Below are 18,768 nucleotides of genomic sequence, written 5' to 3'. Positions count from 1 at the left end.
CGTTTGGTTAAGTGGTCAACTAAAGTGAATTCAATGTGAAATCAACCCAGAAAATTCACATCATTGGATTTAGATTAAAAGTCCAGGTGAAAAAAAATACGCAATGCCCTTACTTTGATGACTTTTTGCAAATCCAATTAGCTTTCCACGTTGATTCAATGTCATCACATACTGCCGATTTTTGGGATTGAAATGACGTGAAAAAACGTTGATTCAACAAGTTTTTGGCCAGTCGGTTTATGTTTGTTTCCTTTATTTTGGTAGTTACATACATGAAGGGAACATTTTGACATTTGCCGTATGGTTGATGGGAAACTCCATATTGCAAATGTACGGTCCCATACTAGACGTCCGCGAACGTTTGTAAAATTCCCGGACGGCAGCGGGCTGTGCACGGGGGCCAGATCTTCCGGGAAGTCATCGAACGAAGTCTCTCGGACATTCAGTTTCCGTTTTATAAAATTTTCAAATTTTGGTCATTTTTCCGCTGTCCCGGTAAATCCCACCAGAGGGCGAATGGAATCATATTGCAAATGTACAAAACATCACCAATCACGACGTGGCCTTTTCTCTTAAACGGAAAATACTTCAAAGACGAAACTTGGTGAGCATAGGTTTGGCATAATGGGCAGTTGGCCCCGAACAAGATGGCGTCGAGGCTTCAACGCTTTTTGAGTTATGGCCGTTATCCTGGGATTAAAGGTCAAAAACTAAAATAGAGCGCTAATTTGACCGCTTCACGTCAAAGTACATGAACCTATGGTGTCAGGAAAAAAAGAACCAGTCATTTATCTATCACAATTTAAGAGAAATCGTACAATGTACAATTGGTGATGTTAAAAAAAAAAAAAAGTTTTTTCCCCCCCAAAAAAGATACAGATCCAGTTGCAGCGTGTTCAGACAAACCTTTTTTAAGTGTGTTTCGGAGCTCTGCGAGATTTCTGTGGTTTTCTGAAATAACACACACTCATTTAACCCTCTGTAAATAAGTCAGTTCTTAACATAAAGACTTAAAACTCAATATTCTATAAGAGCCTACCCCAAGGAGGATATGTGTTCACTTTCAGCTTCCTGTGTCAACCGGAAGTACCTTAAAATGGTGACATAGTGGCTGTTTTGAAGGGTTAAAAAGGTCAGATCTTTTCAAAACTTCATATGTGTGATTAGGCAACCCTCATGAACTGTAAATCAGTAATTTCTCCCAACAGATGTCAAAGAAAAGCTCTCTCTCACACACACACACACAGCAAGGATGGAGTGACAAAGTGCGGTGCTTAAAGACACTCAATGGCATTACCATAATCTATAGGCTGTGCCGAGTTCAACGAGATGCTCTGCTTGACCGTAGCTCGCTCAGTCTGAGCGCAGCGACCGTGGGAAAAAAAAGAAGGCCCAAAATGAAGCCTGGCCCTAAATTTCATGTGCTTTTGGGTGACAGTGGGATAACCGTTAGGGTGAGAAGCACAATTCGACCTCAGGAACGTTCCTGAGGTCCTCCCGATCTGTGCAAGCCTAACCTTGACCGTGTGGCATTAACCCTTTACAGTGAAAACAGTTTTTTTCATCTCACAGTTTACAGTGACATCTCTCCCCATAGGAATACATAGGCTTCAGGTTGAATTTAGAGGAGAAGGCAATGTGGGTTATGAATGCCTTATGAACCTGTCTTCGATGACAATCCATCAGGCCACTATGAGGTCTACCTGTGTTGATTCTAAGCTTCCTGGAGCAACCGGAAGTGGTTCAATTCACCCAAAAGGTGTTTTGATGTACATAACCTGCAAATGTGAAAATGACTGCATTCAACCCTGTGTAGATCCGTCAATTCTTAACCTGTAGTGACACCCCATCCCGTGAACGGGACCGTTGTCATCATCTGACACTAATTAGCATAACGCAACAGACTTAAATCTTCCTAGAAAATATTCCTATTCATGAAAATCACAAGTGAAATATATTGGAACACAGCTTAGCCTTTTGTTAATCACCCTGTCATCGCAGATTTTCAAAATATGTTTTACAGCCAACGCTAGACAAGCATTTTTGTAAGTTTGTCATAGCCTAGCATAGCATTATGCCTTGCTAGCAGCAGGCAACCTTGTCACGGAAATCAGAAAAGCAATCAAATTAAATAGTTTACCTTTGATGAACTTCGGATGTTTTCACTCACGAGACTCCCAGCTAGACAGCCAAAGTTCATTTTTTCCCAAAATATTATTTTTGTAGGCGAAATAGCTCCGTTTGTTCTTCACGTTTGGCTGAGAAATCGCCCGGAAATTGCGGTCACCACAACACTCCATAATGTCGACAGAAACATGGCAAACGTTGTTTAGAATCCATCCTCAAGGTGTTTTTGGTTATCTCTGTATTTTACGCGAGAAGCTCTCTCGGAGCCACCATGTGACCACCCACGCAATAGCCTACGGCTATTCTTCAACAGAAATGCGTAAAACTACGACACAATGCTGTAGACACAATGTTGTAGACACCTTGGGGAATACGTAGAAAGCGTAAGCTCGTTGATGGTACGTTCACAGCTGAATAGGGAGTCATTGGAACGCAGCGCTTTCAAAACCTGGGGCACTTCCAGATTGGATTTTTCTCAGGCTTTCGCCTGCAACATCAGTTCTGTTATACTCACAGACAATATCTTTACAGTTTTGGAAACGTTAGAGTGTTTTCTATCCAAAGCTGTCTTATTAATTATATGCATATTCTAGCATCTTTACCTGACAAAATATCCCGTTTAAAACGGGAATGTTTTTTTTCCAAAAATGAAAATACTGCCCCCTAACACCAAGAGGTTAACGTAAAGACTTTAAACTCAGAATTCTGTAAGAGCATACCCCAATCAGGATATGTGTTTACTTATAGCTTCCTGTGCCAACCGGAAGTGCCTTAAATTGGGGTCATAGGAGCTGTTTCGAAGGGTTAATCTTTCAAAAACCTCATATGTGATTAGTCAACCCTCATGATCTGTAAATCAGTCATTTATCCCATCAGATTTCCAAGAAAAACACACACACACACACACACACACACACACAGCTAGGACAGAGTGACACAGTGTGGGGCTTCGAGACATACAGAGCCTGCAATAGTTACCTTTGTTCGAACTACGGTTCGTTAGACCTAGAGCTCTGAAACTTTAAAAACCTGTTCTAGAGCTCAAGTCGAGTTATGTGGCTCTAAAAGGTTCTCAGACCGAGAAACTGCCTCATACATTTGCAATAACTTCAATTCATTTTGACGTCACAAAAATGACGACATTTAGAAATGTCCCAGAGTCACAAGACTAGGTGCATTGAAACCGCCTCGGCCCATAGAGATGGACCCTAACGTTTCTGTCCGATAGCTCATTCACGGACCCCGTAGGAATGCCTGGAAAATTTGAATTTTCAACACCAATTAAGGTCTCTACTCAGGCTCCAAATGACCTATCGAGCCGAAACTTGGGATTCGGGGTCGCCTCAGCTAGGCCTACATATAATGTCAGAACTGGACCCGCAGCTAGAACGTAACTATGTGTTTTATGTTTTTATTATGGTTTGAACAGAAGGCGCTGTGAATTTTGGGCCTGCTCTGAAATATGTGATAGTTGGCTTCTAAACAGGTTGGAAAAAGTGTGTGTGGTGTCAGTTTGTATCAGTTTGGTATCAGAATGATATCTAATTTACTGATGGACGGTGACTTGCTGGCTTACTTTTGTCCATTTGCAATATGTTTAAACAGTGACGTACCATCACCAAAATGACATTCTGAAATCAACACCAACGAGCGATGAAGTGGAACCAGAATCACTGCCCGGCCATCCCGAGTTCATCGGGCCAGTCAATTTTGCATTTCTGCAGTATTTTTGAGCATGTCAAATTCGTGATGGTAAATGCCCATTGAAACATATTGCAAATGCACAGTACATTTGCAATATGATTCAACAGTGAAAAAACATCACCAAATGGGACATGATGAAATCAACACAAAGAGCGATGGAGAGGAACCACTATCACTGCCCGGCCATCCCGAGTCCATTTATTTGACACGTTTGATCCAGAAAACGTTTCCAAAAAACTCAACGTCACTACAAAATATTTCAAAAGTTGCCTATAAACTTTGCCAAAATATTTCAAACTACTTTTGTAATACAACTTTAGGTATTTTAAACGTTAATAATCGATCAAATTGTAGACGGGGCAATCTATTTTCAATACAGGAAGAAAACAAACCATGCTCCGTCTTGCGCAACTCTCAATAGTGTAACGTTGTTCCTGGATGTGCTTCTTCTTCGTTGCACAAATGAATAACCTCAACCAAATTCCAAAGACTGGTGACATCCAGTGGAAGCGGTAGTAACTGAAGACAGGTTCCTAAGCAATATCCCTTGGCAATGACAAGTCAGGGAACAGTCAGAGGCAAAAATAATAATAATTCTGAACAGTTAGTCCTCAGGGTTTTGCCTGCTACATAAGTTCTGTTATACTCATAGACATGATTCAAACAGTTTTAGAAACTTCAGAGTGTTTTCTATCCAAATCTACTAATAATATGCATATCTTATCTTCTGGGGATGAGTAGCAGGCAGTTGAATTTGGGCCTGCATTTCATCCAAAATTCAAAATGCTGCCCCCTATCCTAGAGAAGTTAAGGGGGTGATAAGTTTTTGCAAAAATGTTCACATTTTCAAAATTTTACTCTTGGGTTTTGACTTGTTACATTTGCAATATGAAAAATTAGGGTGGAGCGCACGCGCCATCTATTGGATTTTTGCAGTGTTACACTTGGCATTTGCCATATGGCATTTGCAATCAGTTTTGAATGAAACATCGTCCAATTGAGTGGTATTGTACATTGTGTATATGTTTCGTACGGTGCCATTAACATCCCATTCATTTTTGTCCATTTCAGGGGGGTGTTCCCTTACATTTAGCTAGTCCACGAGACTGTGCAGTTCCAAAAAGACTTGTATGAGTTACCAGGCATGGGAAAAGATCAATAGAGCGATGCTGAGTTCTAATGTGAGATGTGTAGACTTCCATACCCCTCGTACTTCTCGGTCTGTCACTTTCAATTACAACAGTTAGACATGCCTATGGACTAGCTGCTTTGGGACTGTGCCAACACACATATACACACACACACACTTGGAAATAAACAGAATTTTAACAGATCAGCAAATGCTAATAGTAACAAATACCTGTATATTATATAGCCCTTCTCATTTGATGTGTTTACTTAATGATGTGAATTACACCAGTGTACAGCTCCATTCCCAGCGGATCGGCCCCTTCCTCCCAGGGGGATTTGGGCCTCTTGTGATAGAACATGATGACTCTTTGAGCAAAACCCTCATCACACACCTGTCACCCGCCTCCACCAGTCTGTGTTCTCCTCTCTAATGTGACATGGGTAACCCACAACATAGTCAGCCATACCCCCAAACCTAGGCCCTCTAATCCTGACACTGTCTCTATCACACAGTCAATAAGCTCACTATCAAACACACAGCAACCATTCTTGTGATGGGTATCTTATCTCTGAAGTGTCAGTTTTCCCTGTAGTGGTGTGGAAAAATATGGAAATAGAAAAAAACTGCTATTTTTTTCTTATAAACTTTGCTTAGGCTGAATACATTACTTTTTCGCTTGGCATCCTTTAACTTTCGCCTTTTAAGTGTTGTAGTTTGTGATTCATTTTTTCTTTTAATTTGGTAATGGCTGTTTATCCCTTTAGGCTAAATGTCTGATGGTGTTTATTCATTTGTTTAATTATTTTCCTGTACATCTGCATAAACGGCTGAGAATTCAGTCAGGAACCAGGGCTAGTTCTCTGTCGCCGGAAACAAAGCAGTACTGTTGCAGCTTTACCAGATCTGCATCGGATTGGAGTCTCTCTGTCACACAAAGGCACTCCTTCATCTCGTGCACAAAAATGGAGTAGCGACAGAATGATTGACACGTTGCATTACAACTGAAGTCAAGGCCTGTCTGCTTAATTGCAGCTCCACTCGTTATCGGCTGTTTTTCGTGTGCTCTCTTTCTCTGTTTTTTTCCCTCTCAAATTAAAGTGATTGTGGAACGTTAATCATACCTAATCTAGGTCGCTCGGGTTCAGTCTCTTTTTTACTCTTTGTTCTAGAGGCTGTTGTTTGTAAAACTTTAGACTTGTATTCTACAGGGAAATCATAGAAGGGAAAAGTGGATGGAAGCGTAATAATGAACGAAGTGGAAGTGGAATAACAACTGAATTAGTGCAGTACTCCTGCTGATTTAAAAGAGGTTGAACTCTGTGAAAAGAGGTACAAGCCACACGGATGTATCAAAGAGCTCTGTCACTCTAGACCTCTAGCACTGGTGTAATGCAGTTTCTCTGGAACCCCGCAAGGTCTAAATTCGCCCGAAGCCTAACATTTCACAAAGCTATACACGGTGTAGCTACCAATTGATGTTTTAGAATATACAACGGTCCTGTATAGACTAGATGAACCTGCATGACATAAGTCATCCTCATGCTCTCTCTCAAAAGTTGTTAAAGCAGTCAATGAATGGCAAATAATACAGTCCATCCTAATTTGTTCTCCTTCCATTATGCATTGTACTATCGATAACTATATACCATATTTAGCTGCTATTTATAAACTTTTTATTAGAATTACTTTTTTGTATAGAAATGTTTTCACCATGTCCTGTAGGTCCAGGTTGCGGGCTCAACTGCTTATTTTTTTTATAGAGTATTGCCAACCCAGACAGTGCTTCCTGAGACATTTTGCATTATATGTCCATTGAGCTGCACACGATTTAAACTTAGTCTTGAATGGTGCATGCCAAGATGTACCAGAGATAAAGGACTATTGATATTGCAACTACACAACTCAAACGCCGGTTCGCCAGTATGAGCAAAATCGCAAACCGCTTTCTTTGTTCAAGCTCTCAAGAACTGTTGTTCACTAAAGATGGTAATCTGTTTGCATCTGCCAATTTATTGGCCGTCCAGTATCCAAATTATCTGTCCCCAGAACTTCCTATATAGTTAATCTCTTTCCGTAATGTGTTTGAGGCCGGCAGTTAAGGAGAATGATAGGCTCAATGAAAGATGTTGCAGAATTGCTGTATTTGAAGCAACACTCCCTTCAGCCTAGTTTCCCTGATGATGCTGCGGAATTAAATATCCCTGTAACTGACGCTTCTGCGGAGAGATTGTTTTATAAACTTAAACTCATAAACTACCTAACTCCCTAAGAAGCATTAGGCTCTCGGTCTGATATGTGCTTTTGAATACCTGAGTAAGCTCCAATCATTGCACTGGCACTGTTGTAGCCTTGACCACGGTATTTGTTCATTGATATCCCCTTTACTTTCAATCAGTTTCATTTGGGGTTTTTCAAGGCCTGGAGCACATTCCTGAAGCCCAAGAAACAAACACTGAGCTTCTTAGTACATATAGAAATTAAAAATGTTATATATTTTATAAAATCTTTTTTGAAGGGTTACTGTCAAAATGATTTATAGAAATAGACATCAATGACAGGCTTATATATTTAGATTGTGAAGTTTGCTAATGTGTTATTAACAAGCACCTTTTACAGATAAATACTAAGAATAAGCCTAATTTATTTGTCAATTTTCCAAAAACGGTTTATACAGTATGTGCTAAACTTTAAAAATATTAACCCAAGATGGGATCTAGGCTATTATTTAAACACCCTAAAAACGGAATGTTCAACAAAACAAGCAAAGAGCAATCGGAGCACCGCTCTTGAAATCAAACTGTATTTGTATAGCACAGTTGGTACAATACAATGCAGTGCAAAGTGCTTGGAATTACCAGGAGTATAAAAGTCGGACCTGTTAAATGTGAATATCTTTACCCATGAGGTATCTCATCATTTATTAATCAAGGCTTAACATATTTACATTTTTCGAGTATAGCAATAAAATGTATTTGTCATTTAAAAGGCATTACCCTATTGTGCTATTATGCTATTACATAATGGTGAAAACAGTTAAGGATGACGCTGTCTCTGGAAGATTAGGATAAAGGCTGATTACAACAATGGTTGTTTGTAACAATGTTATAGATTTTTGTTTTGATAGTGTAGATTGAATTGCCCATTAATAAGTAAAGTGTTGATCCAATGTACTTAAAATGATCTATTTTAGTAAAATATAGTACAGTAATTATAACGTTTCCTCAACATTGAATGTTGGTTCATCAAATGTAGATATTTTCCATTGCCAAATAATCAAGATCCATTTTTAGATTGAGCTTTGATTTGGTGTAACATTGTAGGGTAATTACAGTAATAACCACACTGTAGTATCTAGTTTTGCACTAAGTACCTTTTAATTGGTGCCACATGGCTATCCTATAGTAGATAGATATACAAAGCCTCCAGTGCACAATGGAACTAGCATAGCTCCTAGTGGACATGTCCCGTGCAGGACATGGCTCCTTAGTAACAAAAACACACAGACAATGATTATCTGATTAGCAGCAGGGTGACTAATTGGCTGATTGTACTGTCAAAAGGACCTTGTTAGCGAGCCTTCGCGACAGGGCCATGGACTATTTTGTGCACGGAGCACAGCAGACTGCTAAGGTCTCTCTCCGGCTTGTCGAGCACTGCTCCCCTACACTCCCCCACATTGTCCCCCCCAGCCTGCTGTTGAGCGCCCCGTGACATCTGCTTCATGCGTGTCCATCCTGTGATACATCCCCCCCCCCTCCCTTCTCCCCACTGCAGATGTTGTGGTCCTGGGGTTCTGTATGAACGCCGAGCCCTTTTGATGTAGGGATGAAACGGAATGGAGGGAGCCACTGTGTGGGACCCCAGTGATGGAGGCAGGGCGGAGGAGTGTGCTGGGGAGAGGGAGTTGGGGGTGTTGTTGTTTTGACGTAGCTCATTAGAATTTCAATCAGGCCTGAGCTTTTGGGGCCTGGCTGGGAGGGACTTCCCTGCCTTTCCACAGCCCTGGCCTAGTCTCCCCTGGGAGGGAGTGGTGGAGAGGTAGAAGGGTATTACCAGGAGCTGGACTGGCCTGGTCTGGCTGGAGATTGACATCTTTCCTGTTCTCCACTATTCCTCATTGGACCTGCTGTTTGTATGGGCTCCGTTACTTCTCTATACCTTACTAACTACACACTTTCATTTGCAACCATGTACAGTGGTTACCACTTTACCCAGTCGTTTTTAGGGTGCATTCATAAAATTTGCAGAATAAATTATGATTTTATGAACGCTCAACACCCCATTGAATATGGCTGTTGCCAGTAAACCTCAGCAAAAAAGCGTAATTAAATTGTTGCCAGCTCAGTTAGTCACCAACGCTCTGGATAACATGAAAACAGCCTAACCAGCTCTGCTATGGCAAGTAAATTGGTCAAAGTGAGGTGTTCTCATGTATTTCTGGAAGTAGCTAGCAAGCTAGCTAACTTTAGCCAGTTAGCTTGGGTGTTTGACTGCCGTTGTGAGGTCAGAATGCTTGGATCAACCCTACTCCTCAGCCAGAGCATCCAGTGTGCGCTCTGAACACTCCGAGAGCGAGACGCTAAGAATTTATGTATGAACAATCTGACAACATTTACAAATGCACAGAGCGCACTCTGGCACTCCAGAGTGAATTTAGAAATGCACCCATAGTCATGGCATCACTATCATTTTACTAAAGTGAAGAGGCTACTACTGTGTATATCCAGTTTGTCTTGGTTTTCATTGTGATTTTATTGTAGTACAAAGGAGCCAATTACAAAATGCTGCTCATGGTTATGGAAGTGGACTCCCACTTCTATTATCAGCTCATGGACAGCACTGCCACAGAGACAATCAAAGGTTTAATGGGAAAGTAAGTGGGAGGAAGAAGTGCGCGTGTGTGTGTAATTTAGGTGAAGTGGTGATTGATTAGTGGTTAAAGATCAAAGAGGAAAACAAATGCGGATTTCAAACAGGCCAGGGAAACTTGGCAACAAACCCCATAACTGCTCTGATAATACTGAGATCTATAAATGTTTTCCATAGTTACATATTTATTTGAAGATTATTAATTGAAATAATAATTTGGCCCTAACAAGCACTTGAGAGAACTGGTTTCTTTTTCTCTCTTTATTTTCCAGCTCCATTGAGCTGTAAGCCCTGGGATTTCGGAGGCTATTAGAGTTTTTTTTGTGGCCAAGGAATGATATGCATGTTGCCTCTTTCTTCTTATGTTTATTTTTATGGCAAATTGGGGATAGGAACTGGATAATTAGCCACATTTTCAAGGTTTAGGAATTTAACCCACCTATTGAATCACTACTTGAAGTGGCAATTGTTTTCCTCTCTCTGTTTCAGATATTTATTCATAGAGTTATTGTCTCTTAAGGTCTCAGTCAGGGACTTGGTTTAACTGCATTATAAAGTGACAGCGTCTAACTTCTTTAAACAACCAACTATTTACAATGAGAGAATGGGACAGTTTAAATGAAGTGATGAATATAAAAATAGGCCACTAAATAGAAATAGGGTGGAGTAGAAATGCATTGCATTGTAATCATATTACTGTGTACGGTCATATGCCATTGCAGAGATGTTTTTAAACATTGAATTACTTACTTAGAAATAAATTACTATTTCTTAAAATTATTGAGCACAGGGCACAGAGCTAACCCTGTCGTTTGGGCCCACAGAGCTAACCTTGTCGATCAGGCAATGATCATCTCCAGAATTATTTTTGGATTATTGTGTCATCTCAGGAGAAAAGAAAACCACTCCATCAGAAGAACTATACTTTATAATTTATATAATTATATATATCATACTATACTATCATATGATAAATAATACATCTGGCGGCTGTTCCCTGGACGCAGATTAAGCCTAGTCCTGGAAAAAATGTTTTAAGTAGAGGCTCCACCGAGTTTGCTTTTTAGTCCAGGACTAGGCTTAATCTGTCTTCGGGAAACTGCCCCATCATGTCCTATATGAGAAATCTTCTAGTCTTTTGACCCCAGTTTGAGCCACGTTGTTTATTGCTTGTGTTGTTTGTTCTGTGTTCAGGGTTGGGTGTTGGAGGGGATACCTCAGACACGAGAGGAGGCCCTGTCCCTACAGGAGGCTGGAGTTGCCCCAAATCATGTGGGTTAGTGTCTCAGTTTACCTCAGTTATCCATTTATGTTTGGTTATTTCCATGTTGCGTTTGTGTTTGTACGTGTGTGCATTTGTGTGTGTGTATTGAAGGAACTGTTTGTGTGTGTTCTCTGTCAGTGTTGCTGGAGGCACCCGATGCAGTGCTGATTGAACGGAGTCAGGGCAAGAGAATAGACCCTGTCACAGGAGGTAAGATGAAGAACCCTGGAGATGTATTCCAGAGTGCCCGATTCTACCAAGGGGAGGGGGGTGAAAGTGATACAGAGAGACATTCCTTTTTTTATAATTCACATCATAACCACAAACCCACATCCATATTGAACCTGGCTTTCAAGGAGCGGGACATTAATCTGGACGCTTATAAGAAATTCCGCTATGCCCTCAGACAAACCATTAAAGTGGCAAAGCGTCAATACAGGACTAAGATTGAATCCTACTACACCGGCTCTGATGCTCGTTGGATGTGGCAGGGCTTGCAAACTATTACGGACTACCGCGATCTGCCCAGTGACGCGAGCCGACCAGACGAGCTAAATGCCTTTTATGCCCGCTTTGAGGCAAGCTACACTAAAGCATGCATGAGGGCACCAGCTGTTCCAGACGACTGTGTGATCACACTCTCCGTAGCCGATGTGAGCAAGACCTTTAAACAGCTCAACACTCACAAGGCAGCAGGGCCAGACGGATTACCAGGATGTGTACTCAGAACATACGAGGACCAACTGGCAAGTGTCTTCACTGACATGTTCAACCTCATCCTGACCGAGTCTGTAATACCTACATGTTTCAAACAGACCACCATAGTCCCTGTGCCCAAGAAAGCGAAGGTAACCTGCCTAAATTACTACCGCCCCGTAGCACTCAAGTCGGTAGCCATGATGTGCTTTGAAAGGCTGGTCATGACTCACATCAACACCATCATCCCAGAAACCCTAGACCCACTCCAATTTGCATACCGCACCAACAGATTGACAGATGATTCAATCTCACTGCCCATTCCCACCTGGACAAAAGGAACACCTATGTGAGAATGCTGTTCATTGACTACAGCTCAGCGTTCAACACCATAGTGCCCACAAAGCACATCACTAAGCTAAGGACCCTGGGACTAACACCTCCTTCTGCAACTGGATCCTGGACCCCCAGGTGGTAAGGGTAGGCAACAACACATCCTCAACACTGGAGCCCCTCAGGGGTGCGTGCTTAGGTCCTCCTGTACTCCCTGTTCACCCACAACTGTGTGGCCAAGCATGACTCCAACACCATCATTAAGTGTGCTGATGACACAACAGTGATAGGCCTGATCACTGACAACGATGAGACAGCCTAAAGGGAGGAGGTCAGAGACCTGGCAGTGTGGTCCCAGGACAACAACCTCTCCCTCAATGTGAGCAAGACAAATGAGCTGATAGTGGACTACAAGAAAAGGAGGACCGAGCACACCTCCACACCTTCTCCGCGACGAGGCTGCAGTGGAGTAGGTTGAGAGCTTCAAGTTCCTTGGTGTCCACATCATGGTCCAAACACACCAAGACAGTTGTGAAGAGGGCACGACAACAACTTTTCCCCCTCAGGAGACTGAAAAGATTTGGCATGGGTCCTCAGATCCTCAAAAAGTTCTGACATCCAGGACTTATATAATAGGTGGTGACAGAGGAAGGCCCAAAAATGTCTCAAAGGACTCCAGTCACCCGAGTCATAGACTTATCTCTGCTACCGCACAGCAAGCGGTACTGGAGCACCAAGTTTAGGTCCAAATGGCTCCTTAACAGCTTCTACCCCCAAGCCATAAGACTGGTGAACAGTTATTAAAATGTCCACCCGGTTATTTACATTGTTTTTACACTGCTGCATCTCGCTGTTTATTATCTTTGCATAGTCACTTTACCCCTACCTACATGTACAAATTACCTTGACTAACCTATACCTCCGCACATTGACTCAGTACCGTTATCCCCTGTATAGCCTCGTTATTGTTATTTTGTTACTTTTAATTATATGTTTTACTTTAGTTTATTTAATAAATATTTTCTTAAATCTATTTATTGAATTGGCCTTGTAAGTAAGCATTTCACTGTAAAGTTTACACCTGTTGTGTTCGGCGCATGTGACAAATACGTTTTGGTTTCTTTGAATTCCCACCATAGCTCTCCAGGAGAACAGGTCCTTAGAGTATAGCAAAGCTGTGCTATAATTAACAAAAGCCTCAGCTCCCAATAGGTTGGTTTGTTATGGTGAGGATGTACTCGATCAAAATAATTGCCATCTCTGTTTTCATTGTGCCGAGGTCTCATTTTGCCTTTGTCAGTAGAATTACATGCATTGTGCAAATGAGCTCTGTTTTTTTTCAAAGCTGTCCAAATACTTACCACGTTTTATTTTTCACTCATACAGAATTTGTTTGTCAACGTGACGAAATGATTGGTACCTGTGTAAACATTATCAGAATTACTTTATTCACCTCGAACATTTACAGATACCCAAAATGTGAATTGTCAAAGTCAATATGCATAAATACAGTAAACATAGAACTCTGGAGTACAGGCTGATATACAATGAGGATATACAGGTAACTGCCAAAATAATGGCAACACTTGAGTAAATGAGGAATACAAAGTGTATTGAAAGCAGGTGCTTCCACACAGGTGTGGTTCCTGAGTTACTTAAGCAATTAACATCCCATCGTGCTTAGGGTCATGTATAAAAATGCTGGGCAGGTCATTATTCTGGCTACCATAGCTGACAATGCCCCCATCCACAGGGCAGGAGTGGTCACTTAATGGTTTGATGAGCATGAAAATGATGTAAACCATATGCCATTGCCGACTCAGTCACCAGATCTCAACCCAATTGAACACTTATGGGAGTTTCTGGGGCGGCCACCTCATACAACGTTTCCCACCACCATCAACAAAACACCAAATTATAGAATTTCTCTTGGAAGAATGGTGTCCCTCCAATAGAGTACCAGGCACTTGTAGAATCTATACCAAGGTGCATTGAAGCTGTTCTGGCTCGTGGTGGCCAAACGCCCTATTCATCAAATCACATTTTGTCACATGTGCCGAACACTACAATACCTTACCGTGAAATGCTTACTTACAAGCCCTTAACCAACAATGCAGTTTTAAGAAAATAGAGTTTGAAACATATTTACTAAATAAACTCCATTTTAAAAAACTCAACTCATTTCTCAGAACAAGAATAGACTGATGAGTTTCAGAAGAAAGTTTTTTGTTTCTGGGCGTTTTGAGCCTGTAATTGAACTCACAAATGCTGATGCTTCAGATACTCAACTAGTCTAAAGAAGGCCAGTTGTATTGCTTCTTTAATTAGCACAACGGATTTCAGCTGTGCTAACATAATTGCAAAAGGATTTTCTAATGATCAATTAGCCTTTTAAAATTATAAACTTGGATTTGCTAACACAACGTGCCATTGGAACACAGGATTCCAATGGTTGGTTGCTGATAATGGGCCTCTATACGCCTATGTAGATATTCCATTAAAAATCAGCCGTTTCCAGCGTCAATAGTCATTTACAATATTAACCATGTCTACACTGTATTTCTGATCAATTTGATGTTATTTTAATGGACAGGAAGATGTGCCTTTCTTTCAAAAACAAGGAAATGTCTAAGTGACCCCAAACTTTTGAACGGTAGTGTATATTATCCACTTTATGTTGGTGTTTCCTTTCTAATTTTTTTGTGGGGATATTTTACAGTGGGAAGATATCTAGAACATGAAGTCTATGAACAAGAAGAGATAAATAGATCCCACCCTCCCTGTCATGGGGCCATCAGGGCCTGTATTCATAAAGTGTCTCAGGGTAGGAGTGCTAGGATCAGTTTGCCTTTCAGATCATAGTAAATTTAGTTACATGGATAAGAGAGACCTGATACTAGATCAGCACTCTTACTCTGAGACACTTGATGAATACATACCCTGATCTTCTCTATTACCTGTGTAGATGTGTACCACGTCACGTTCATTTGGCCCGAGGACAAGGAAGTGGTGCAGCGGTTAGAGCGCCAGAAGGCCGTGTCAGAAGAGCAGCTTGTCGCCCAGCTGATGCAGCACCATCGCGAGGTTCACGCCCTGCGTAAGACCTACCGCAACTGCCTGAAGGGCATTGATGCCGACCAACCGCATGTGGACGTATTTGACCAAGGTGAGAAGACCACTCCCAGCTAGCACATTTGGTTCCTTGGAAGTTGTGGGAAAGTATGTTTTTAGATTCACATTGGTTGTGGGAATGAAACCATACTGGTAAAACAATGTTTTTTAAATATTCTGGGAACTTACATTTTTAGTTTGAAGGGATGTTCTGAGAAAGTTTAACTCTGGTTCCTTGAAAGTTTTCCTGGGAGGTTTCACTAAGACTCTGAGAATAGAAATGATAGGTTGGGGGCCTCCTGAGTGGCGTTGGGGGGCCTCCCGAGTGGCGGTCTAAGGCACTGCATCGCAGTGCTAAATGCGTCACAACACAGGCTGTGTCGCAGCCAGCAGCGACCGGGAGACACATGAGGTGGCGCACAATTGGCCCAGCGTTGTTCGGGTTAGGGGAGGGTTTGGCCGGCCGGGATGTCCATGTCCCATTGCGCTCTAGCGACTCCTGTGGCCGGGCGCATGCACGCTGACACGGTCGCCAGTTGCACAGTGTTTCCTCCGACACATTTGTGTGGCTGGCTTCCTGGCTAAGGGGGAGCAGTGTGTCGAGAAGCAGTGCGGCTTGACTGGTCGTGTTTCGGAGGATGCATGGCACTCGGCCTTCGCCTCTCCCGAGTCTGTACGGGAGTTGCAGTAATGGAACAAGACTAACTACCAATTGGATATCATGAAATTGGGTAGAAAAAGGGGTCAAAAAATACAAATTGGATATTTGGAAGTTTTTGTTTCAATAAGACTTTTAGCTCATTTTGGGTTAACTTTTTTCCAACTCCAAGCGCAGATTGGACAAATGGAAATAAATGTCCTTAGGCATTAATCATTGTGACACAGCATCAGTGAAATTCAAACTTAGAATCTTCTGTTCTCTATCCATGTAATTAGTCCACTGCGCCACCAGGATGGAGCTAACGTGTCTTGTTTTTTTACATATACAAAGCTGTCCATTTTAGTCTATTCAAACAGACCCCATTTCAAAGGAAACAAGCACTCATTAAGATCAGAGGTGCGTTCAGTTCGATTGAATGTTTGCTGAACGACAGAATGGTTTGTACTGAACGACACGTTTCCCCAAAACATTCTTGTATGTTTTTGAACAGACTTTGAGGTTTGTTTGCTCCCGTTTGGTGGGTGCATTGAGGTGTGGCTTGAAGCAATGAGTGACGTATTTACAGTGCCTTGCGAAAGAATTCATACCCCTTGACTTATTCTGCATTTTGTTGTGTTACAGCCTAAATTCAAAATGGATTAAATATATGTTTTTTTCACCCATCTACACACAATATCCCATAATGACGAAGTTAAAAATGTTTTTGCAAATTTATTGAAAATGAAATACAGAAATCTCATTTACATAAGTATTCACACCCCTGAGTCAATACTTTGTAGAAACACATTTGGCGGCATTTACAGAGTCATCTTGCACATCTGGATTTAGGGATTTTCCCCCATTCTTTCTTGCAGATTTTCCCAAGCTCTATTAAGTTAGATAGGGAGTGGCGGTGAACCGCAATCTTCAACTCTTTCCACAGATTTTCAATGGTATTCAAGTCTGTGATTATGGTTGGGCCACTCAAGGACTTTTACATTCTTGTTCTGAAGCCATTCCAGCATTGCGTTGGCTGTATGCTAAGGGTCATTGACCTGTTGGGACTGGTCGTTTGCACTCAAGCAGGTTCTCATCAAGGATTTGCTTGTATTTGGCTCCATTAATTGTTCCTTCTATCCTTACCAGTCTCCCAGTCCCTGCCTCTAAAAAGCATCCCCATAGCATGATGCTGCCACCACCATGCTTCACGGTATGGATGATGTTAGACGGGTGATAAACTGTGCCTGGTTTTCTCCAGACATAGTGCTTTGCCATTTGGCCAAATAGTTACTTTTCTTTCTCATCCGACCACAGAGTCTTTTGCCTTATGATCTCAGAGTCTTTCCCATGCATTTTTGCAAACCCCAGGCGTGCTGCCATGTGCCTTTTTCTCAGGAGTGGCTTCCATCTGGCCACTCTCCCATAAAGCCCAGAATGGTGCTGTAGAGACCGTTGTCCTTCTGACAGGTTCTCCCATCTCAGCCAAGGAACGCTGTAGTTCATTCAGAGTGGTCATTGGTCACCTCCCTGACCACGGTCCTTCTTGCCCGGTTGCTCAGTTTGTTCAGACAACCAGCTCTAGAGTCTGGGTGGTTCCATATTTTTTCAATTTCCCAAAGATGGAGGCCACTGTGCTCTTGGAAACTGTCAACACGAGAAATGGTTTTATACCATTCCCTAAATACAGTGGGGCAAAAAAGTATTTAGTCAGCCACCAATTGTGCAAGTTCTCCCACTTAAAAAGATGAGAGAGGCCTGTAATTTTCATCATAGGTACACTTCAACTATGACAGACAAAATGAGAAAAAAAATCCAGAAAATCACATTGTAGGATTTTTTATGAATTTATTTGCAAATTGTCTCTGATTGGGAACCATATTTAGATAGCCTGTTTTGTTGTTATGGATTATTGTCTATGTGTAGTGTTTGTGTCAGCACGATTGTTCATTAGCTTCACGGTTGTCACGTTGTTGTTTTGTAGTGTTCAGTTTTTCCATGAAAATTACGAACACTTACCACGCTGCGTATTGGTCCTCCGATCCTTCTCGCTTCTCCTCGTCAGATGAGAAGGACGAAGACACCCACCCACCAAGGACCAAGCGGCGTGGTAACGGACAGCGGCAGCAGCAGCGGCCGAAATTTCAGGACTCCTGGACATGGGAGGAGATTTTAAACGGAGAAGGACCCTGGGCACAGGCTGGGGAATATCGCCGCCCCAAAGCAGAGATGGAGGCAGCGAAAGCTGAGAGGCGGCGATATGAGGAGGCAGCACGGCAGCGCGACAGGTACGAGAGGCAGCCCCCAATTTTTTTGGGGGGGGGGTGGCACACGGGGAGTGTGGCTAAGCCAGGTAGCAGACCTGAGCTCACTCCTCGTGCTTATTATAAGCAGCGCGTTACTGGTCAGGCACCGTGTTATGCGGTTAAGAGCACGGTGTCGCCAGTACGTGCCCATAGCCCAGTGCGCTATAGGGCAGCCCCCCGAAAGTGTCATGCGACTGTGGGCATCCAGCCAGGGCGTATGGTGCCTGCTCAGCGTGTCTGGTCGCCGGTACGCCGTTGCGTGCTGTGTCTCCGGGGGCGCTGGGAGGGTGCAGTGCCTCCTACGCCTGCACTCCGCTCGTGCTGGGCAAATGTGGGAGTGGAGCCTAAGGGAGAGGTGCACGTAGTAGGCACTAGATCTCCAGTGCTTACCCACAGCCCGGTTCAACCTGTGCCTGCACTCTGGAGGGTCCGGGCTAGAGTAGTTATCCAGCCTGGGGGAGTGGTGCCAAGGCTGCGCACCAGAGTTCCAGTGCTCCCCCACAGCCCAGTCCTTCAGGTGCCTCCTAACACCAAGCCTCCTGGAGGTCTCCCCAGCCTGGTGAGTCCTGTGGCAGCCCCACGCACCTAG

At 42.6% G+C, this 18,768-nt stretch overlaps 1 protein-coding gene across 1 annotated transcript in view; it reads left to right on the top strand.

Annotated features, from left to right (window-relative positions):
• Window positions 1–18,768, top strand: part of LOC139411250 (adenylate kinase 8) — a 72,005-nt gene that overhangs the window by 16,418 nt on the left and 36,819 nt on the right. Inside the window, exons 6-8 of the mRNA XM_071157291.1 lie at window positions 11,027–11,108; window positions 11,235–11,306; window positions 15,091–15,291. Coding sequence (XP_071013392.1) covers window positions 11,027–11,108; window positions 11,235–11,306; window positions 15,091–15,291 — 355 coding nt within the window. The remainder of the gene's footprint in view (window positions 1–11,026; window positions 11,109–11,234; window positions 11,307–15,090; window positions 15,292–18,768) is intronic.

This window comes from Oncorhynchus clarkii, chromosome 6 (assembly GCF_045791955.1).
Source record: "Oncorhynchus clarkii lewisi isolate Uvic-CL-2024 chromosome 6, UVic_Ocla_1.0, whole genome shotgun sequence".
Taxonomy (NCBI): Eukaryota; Metazoa; Chordata; class Actinopteri; order Salmoniformes; family Salmonidae; genus Oncorhynchus; species Oncorhynchus clarkii.
Note: the sequence above shows the minus strand (reverse complement) of the source record. Positions and strands in the feature narration are given on the sequence as shown.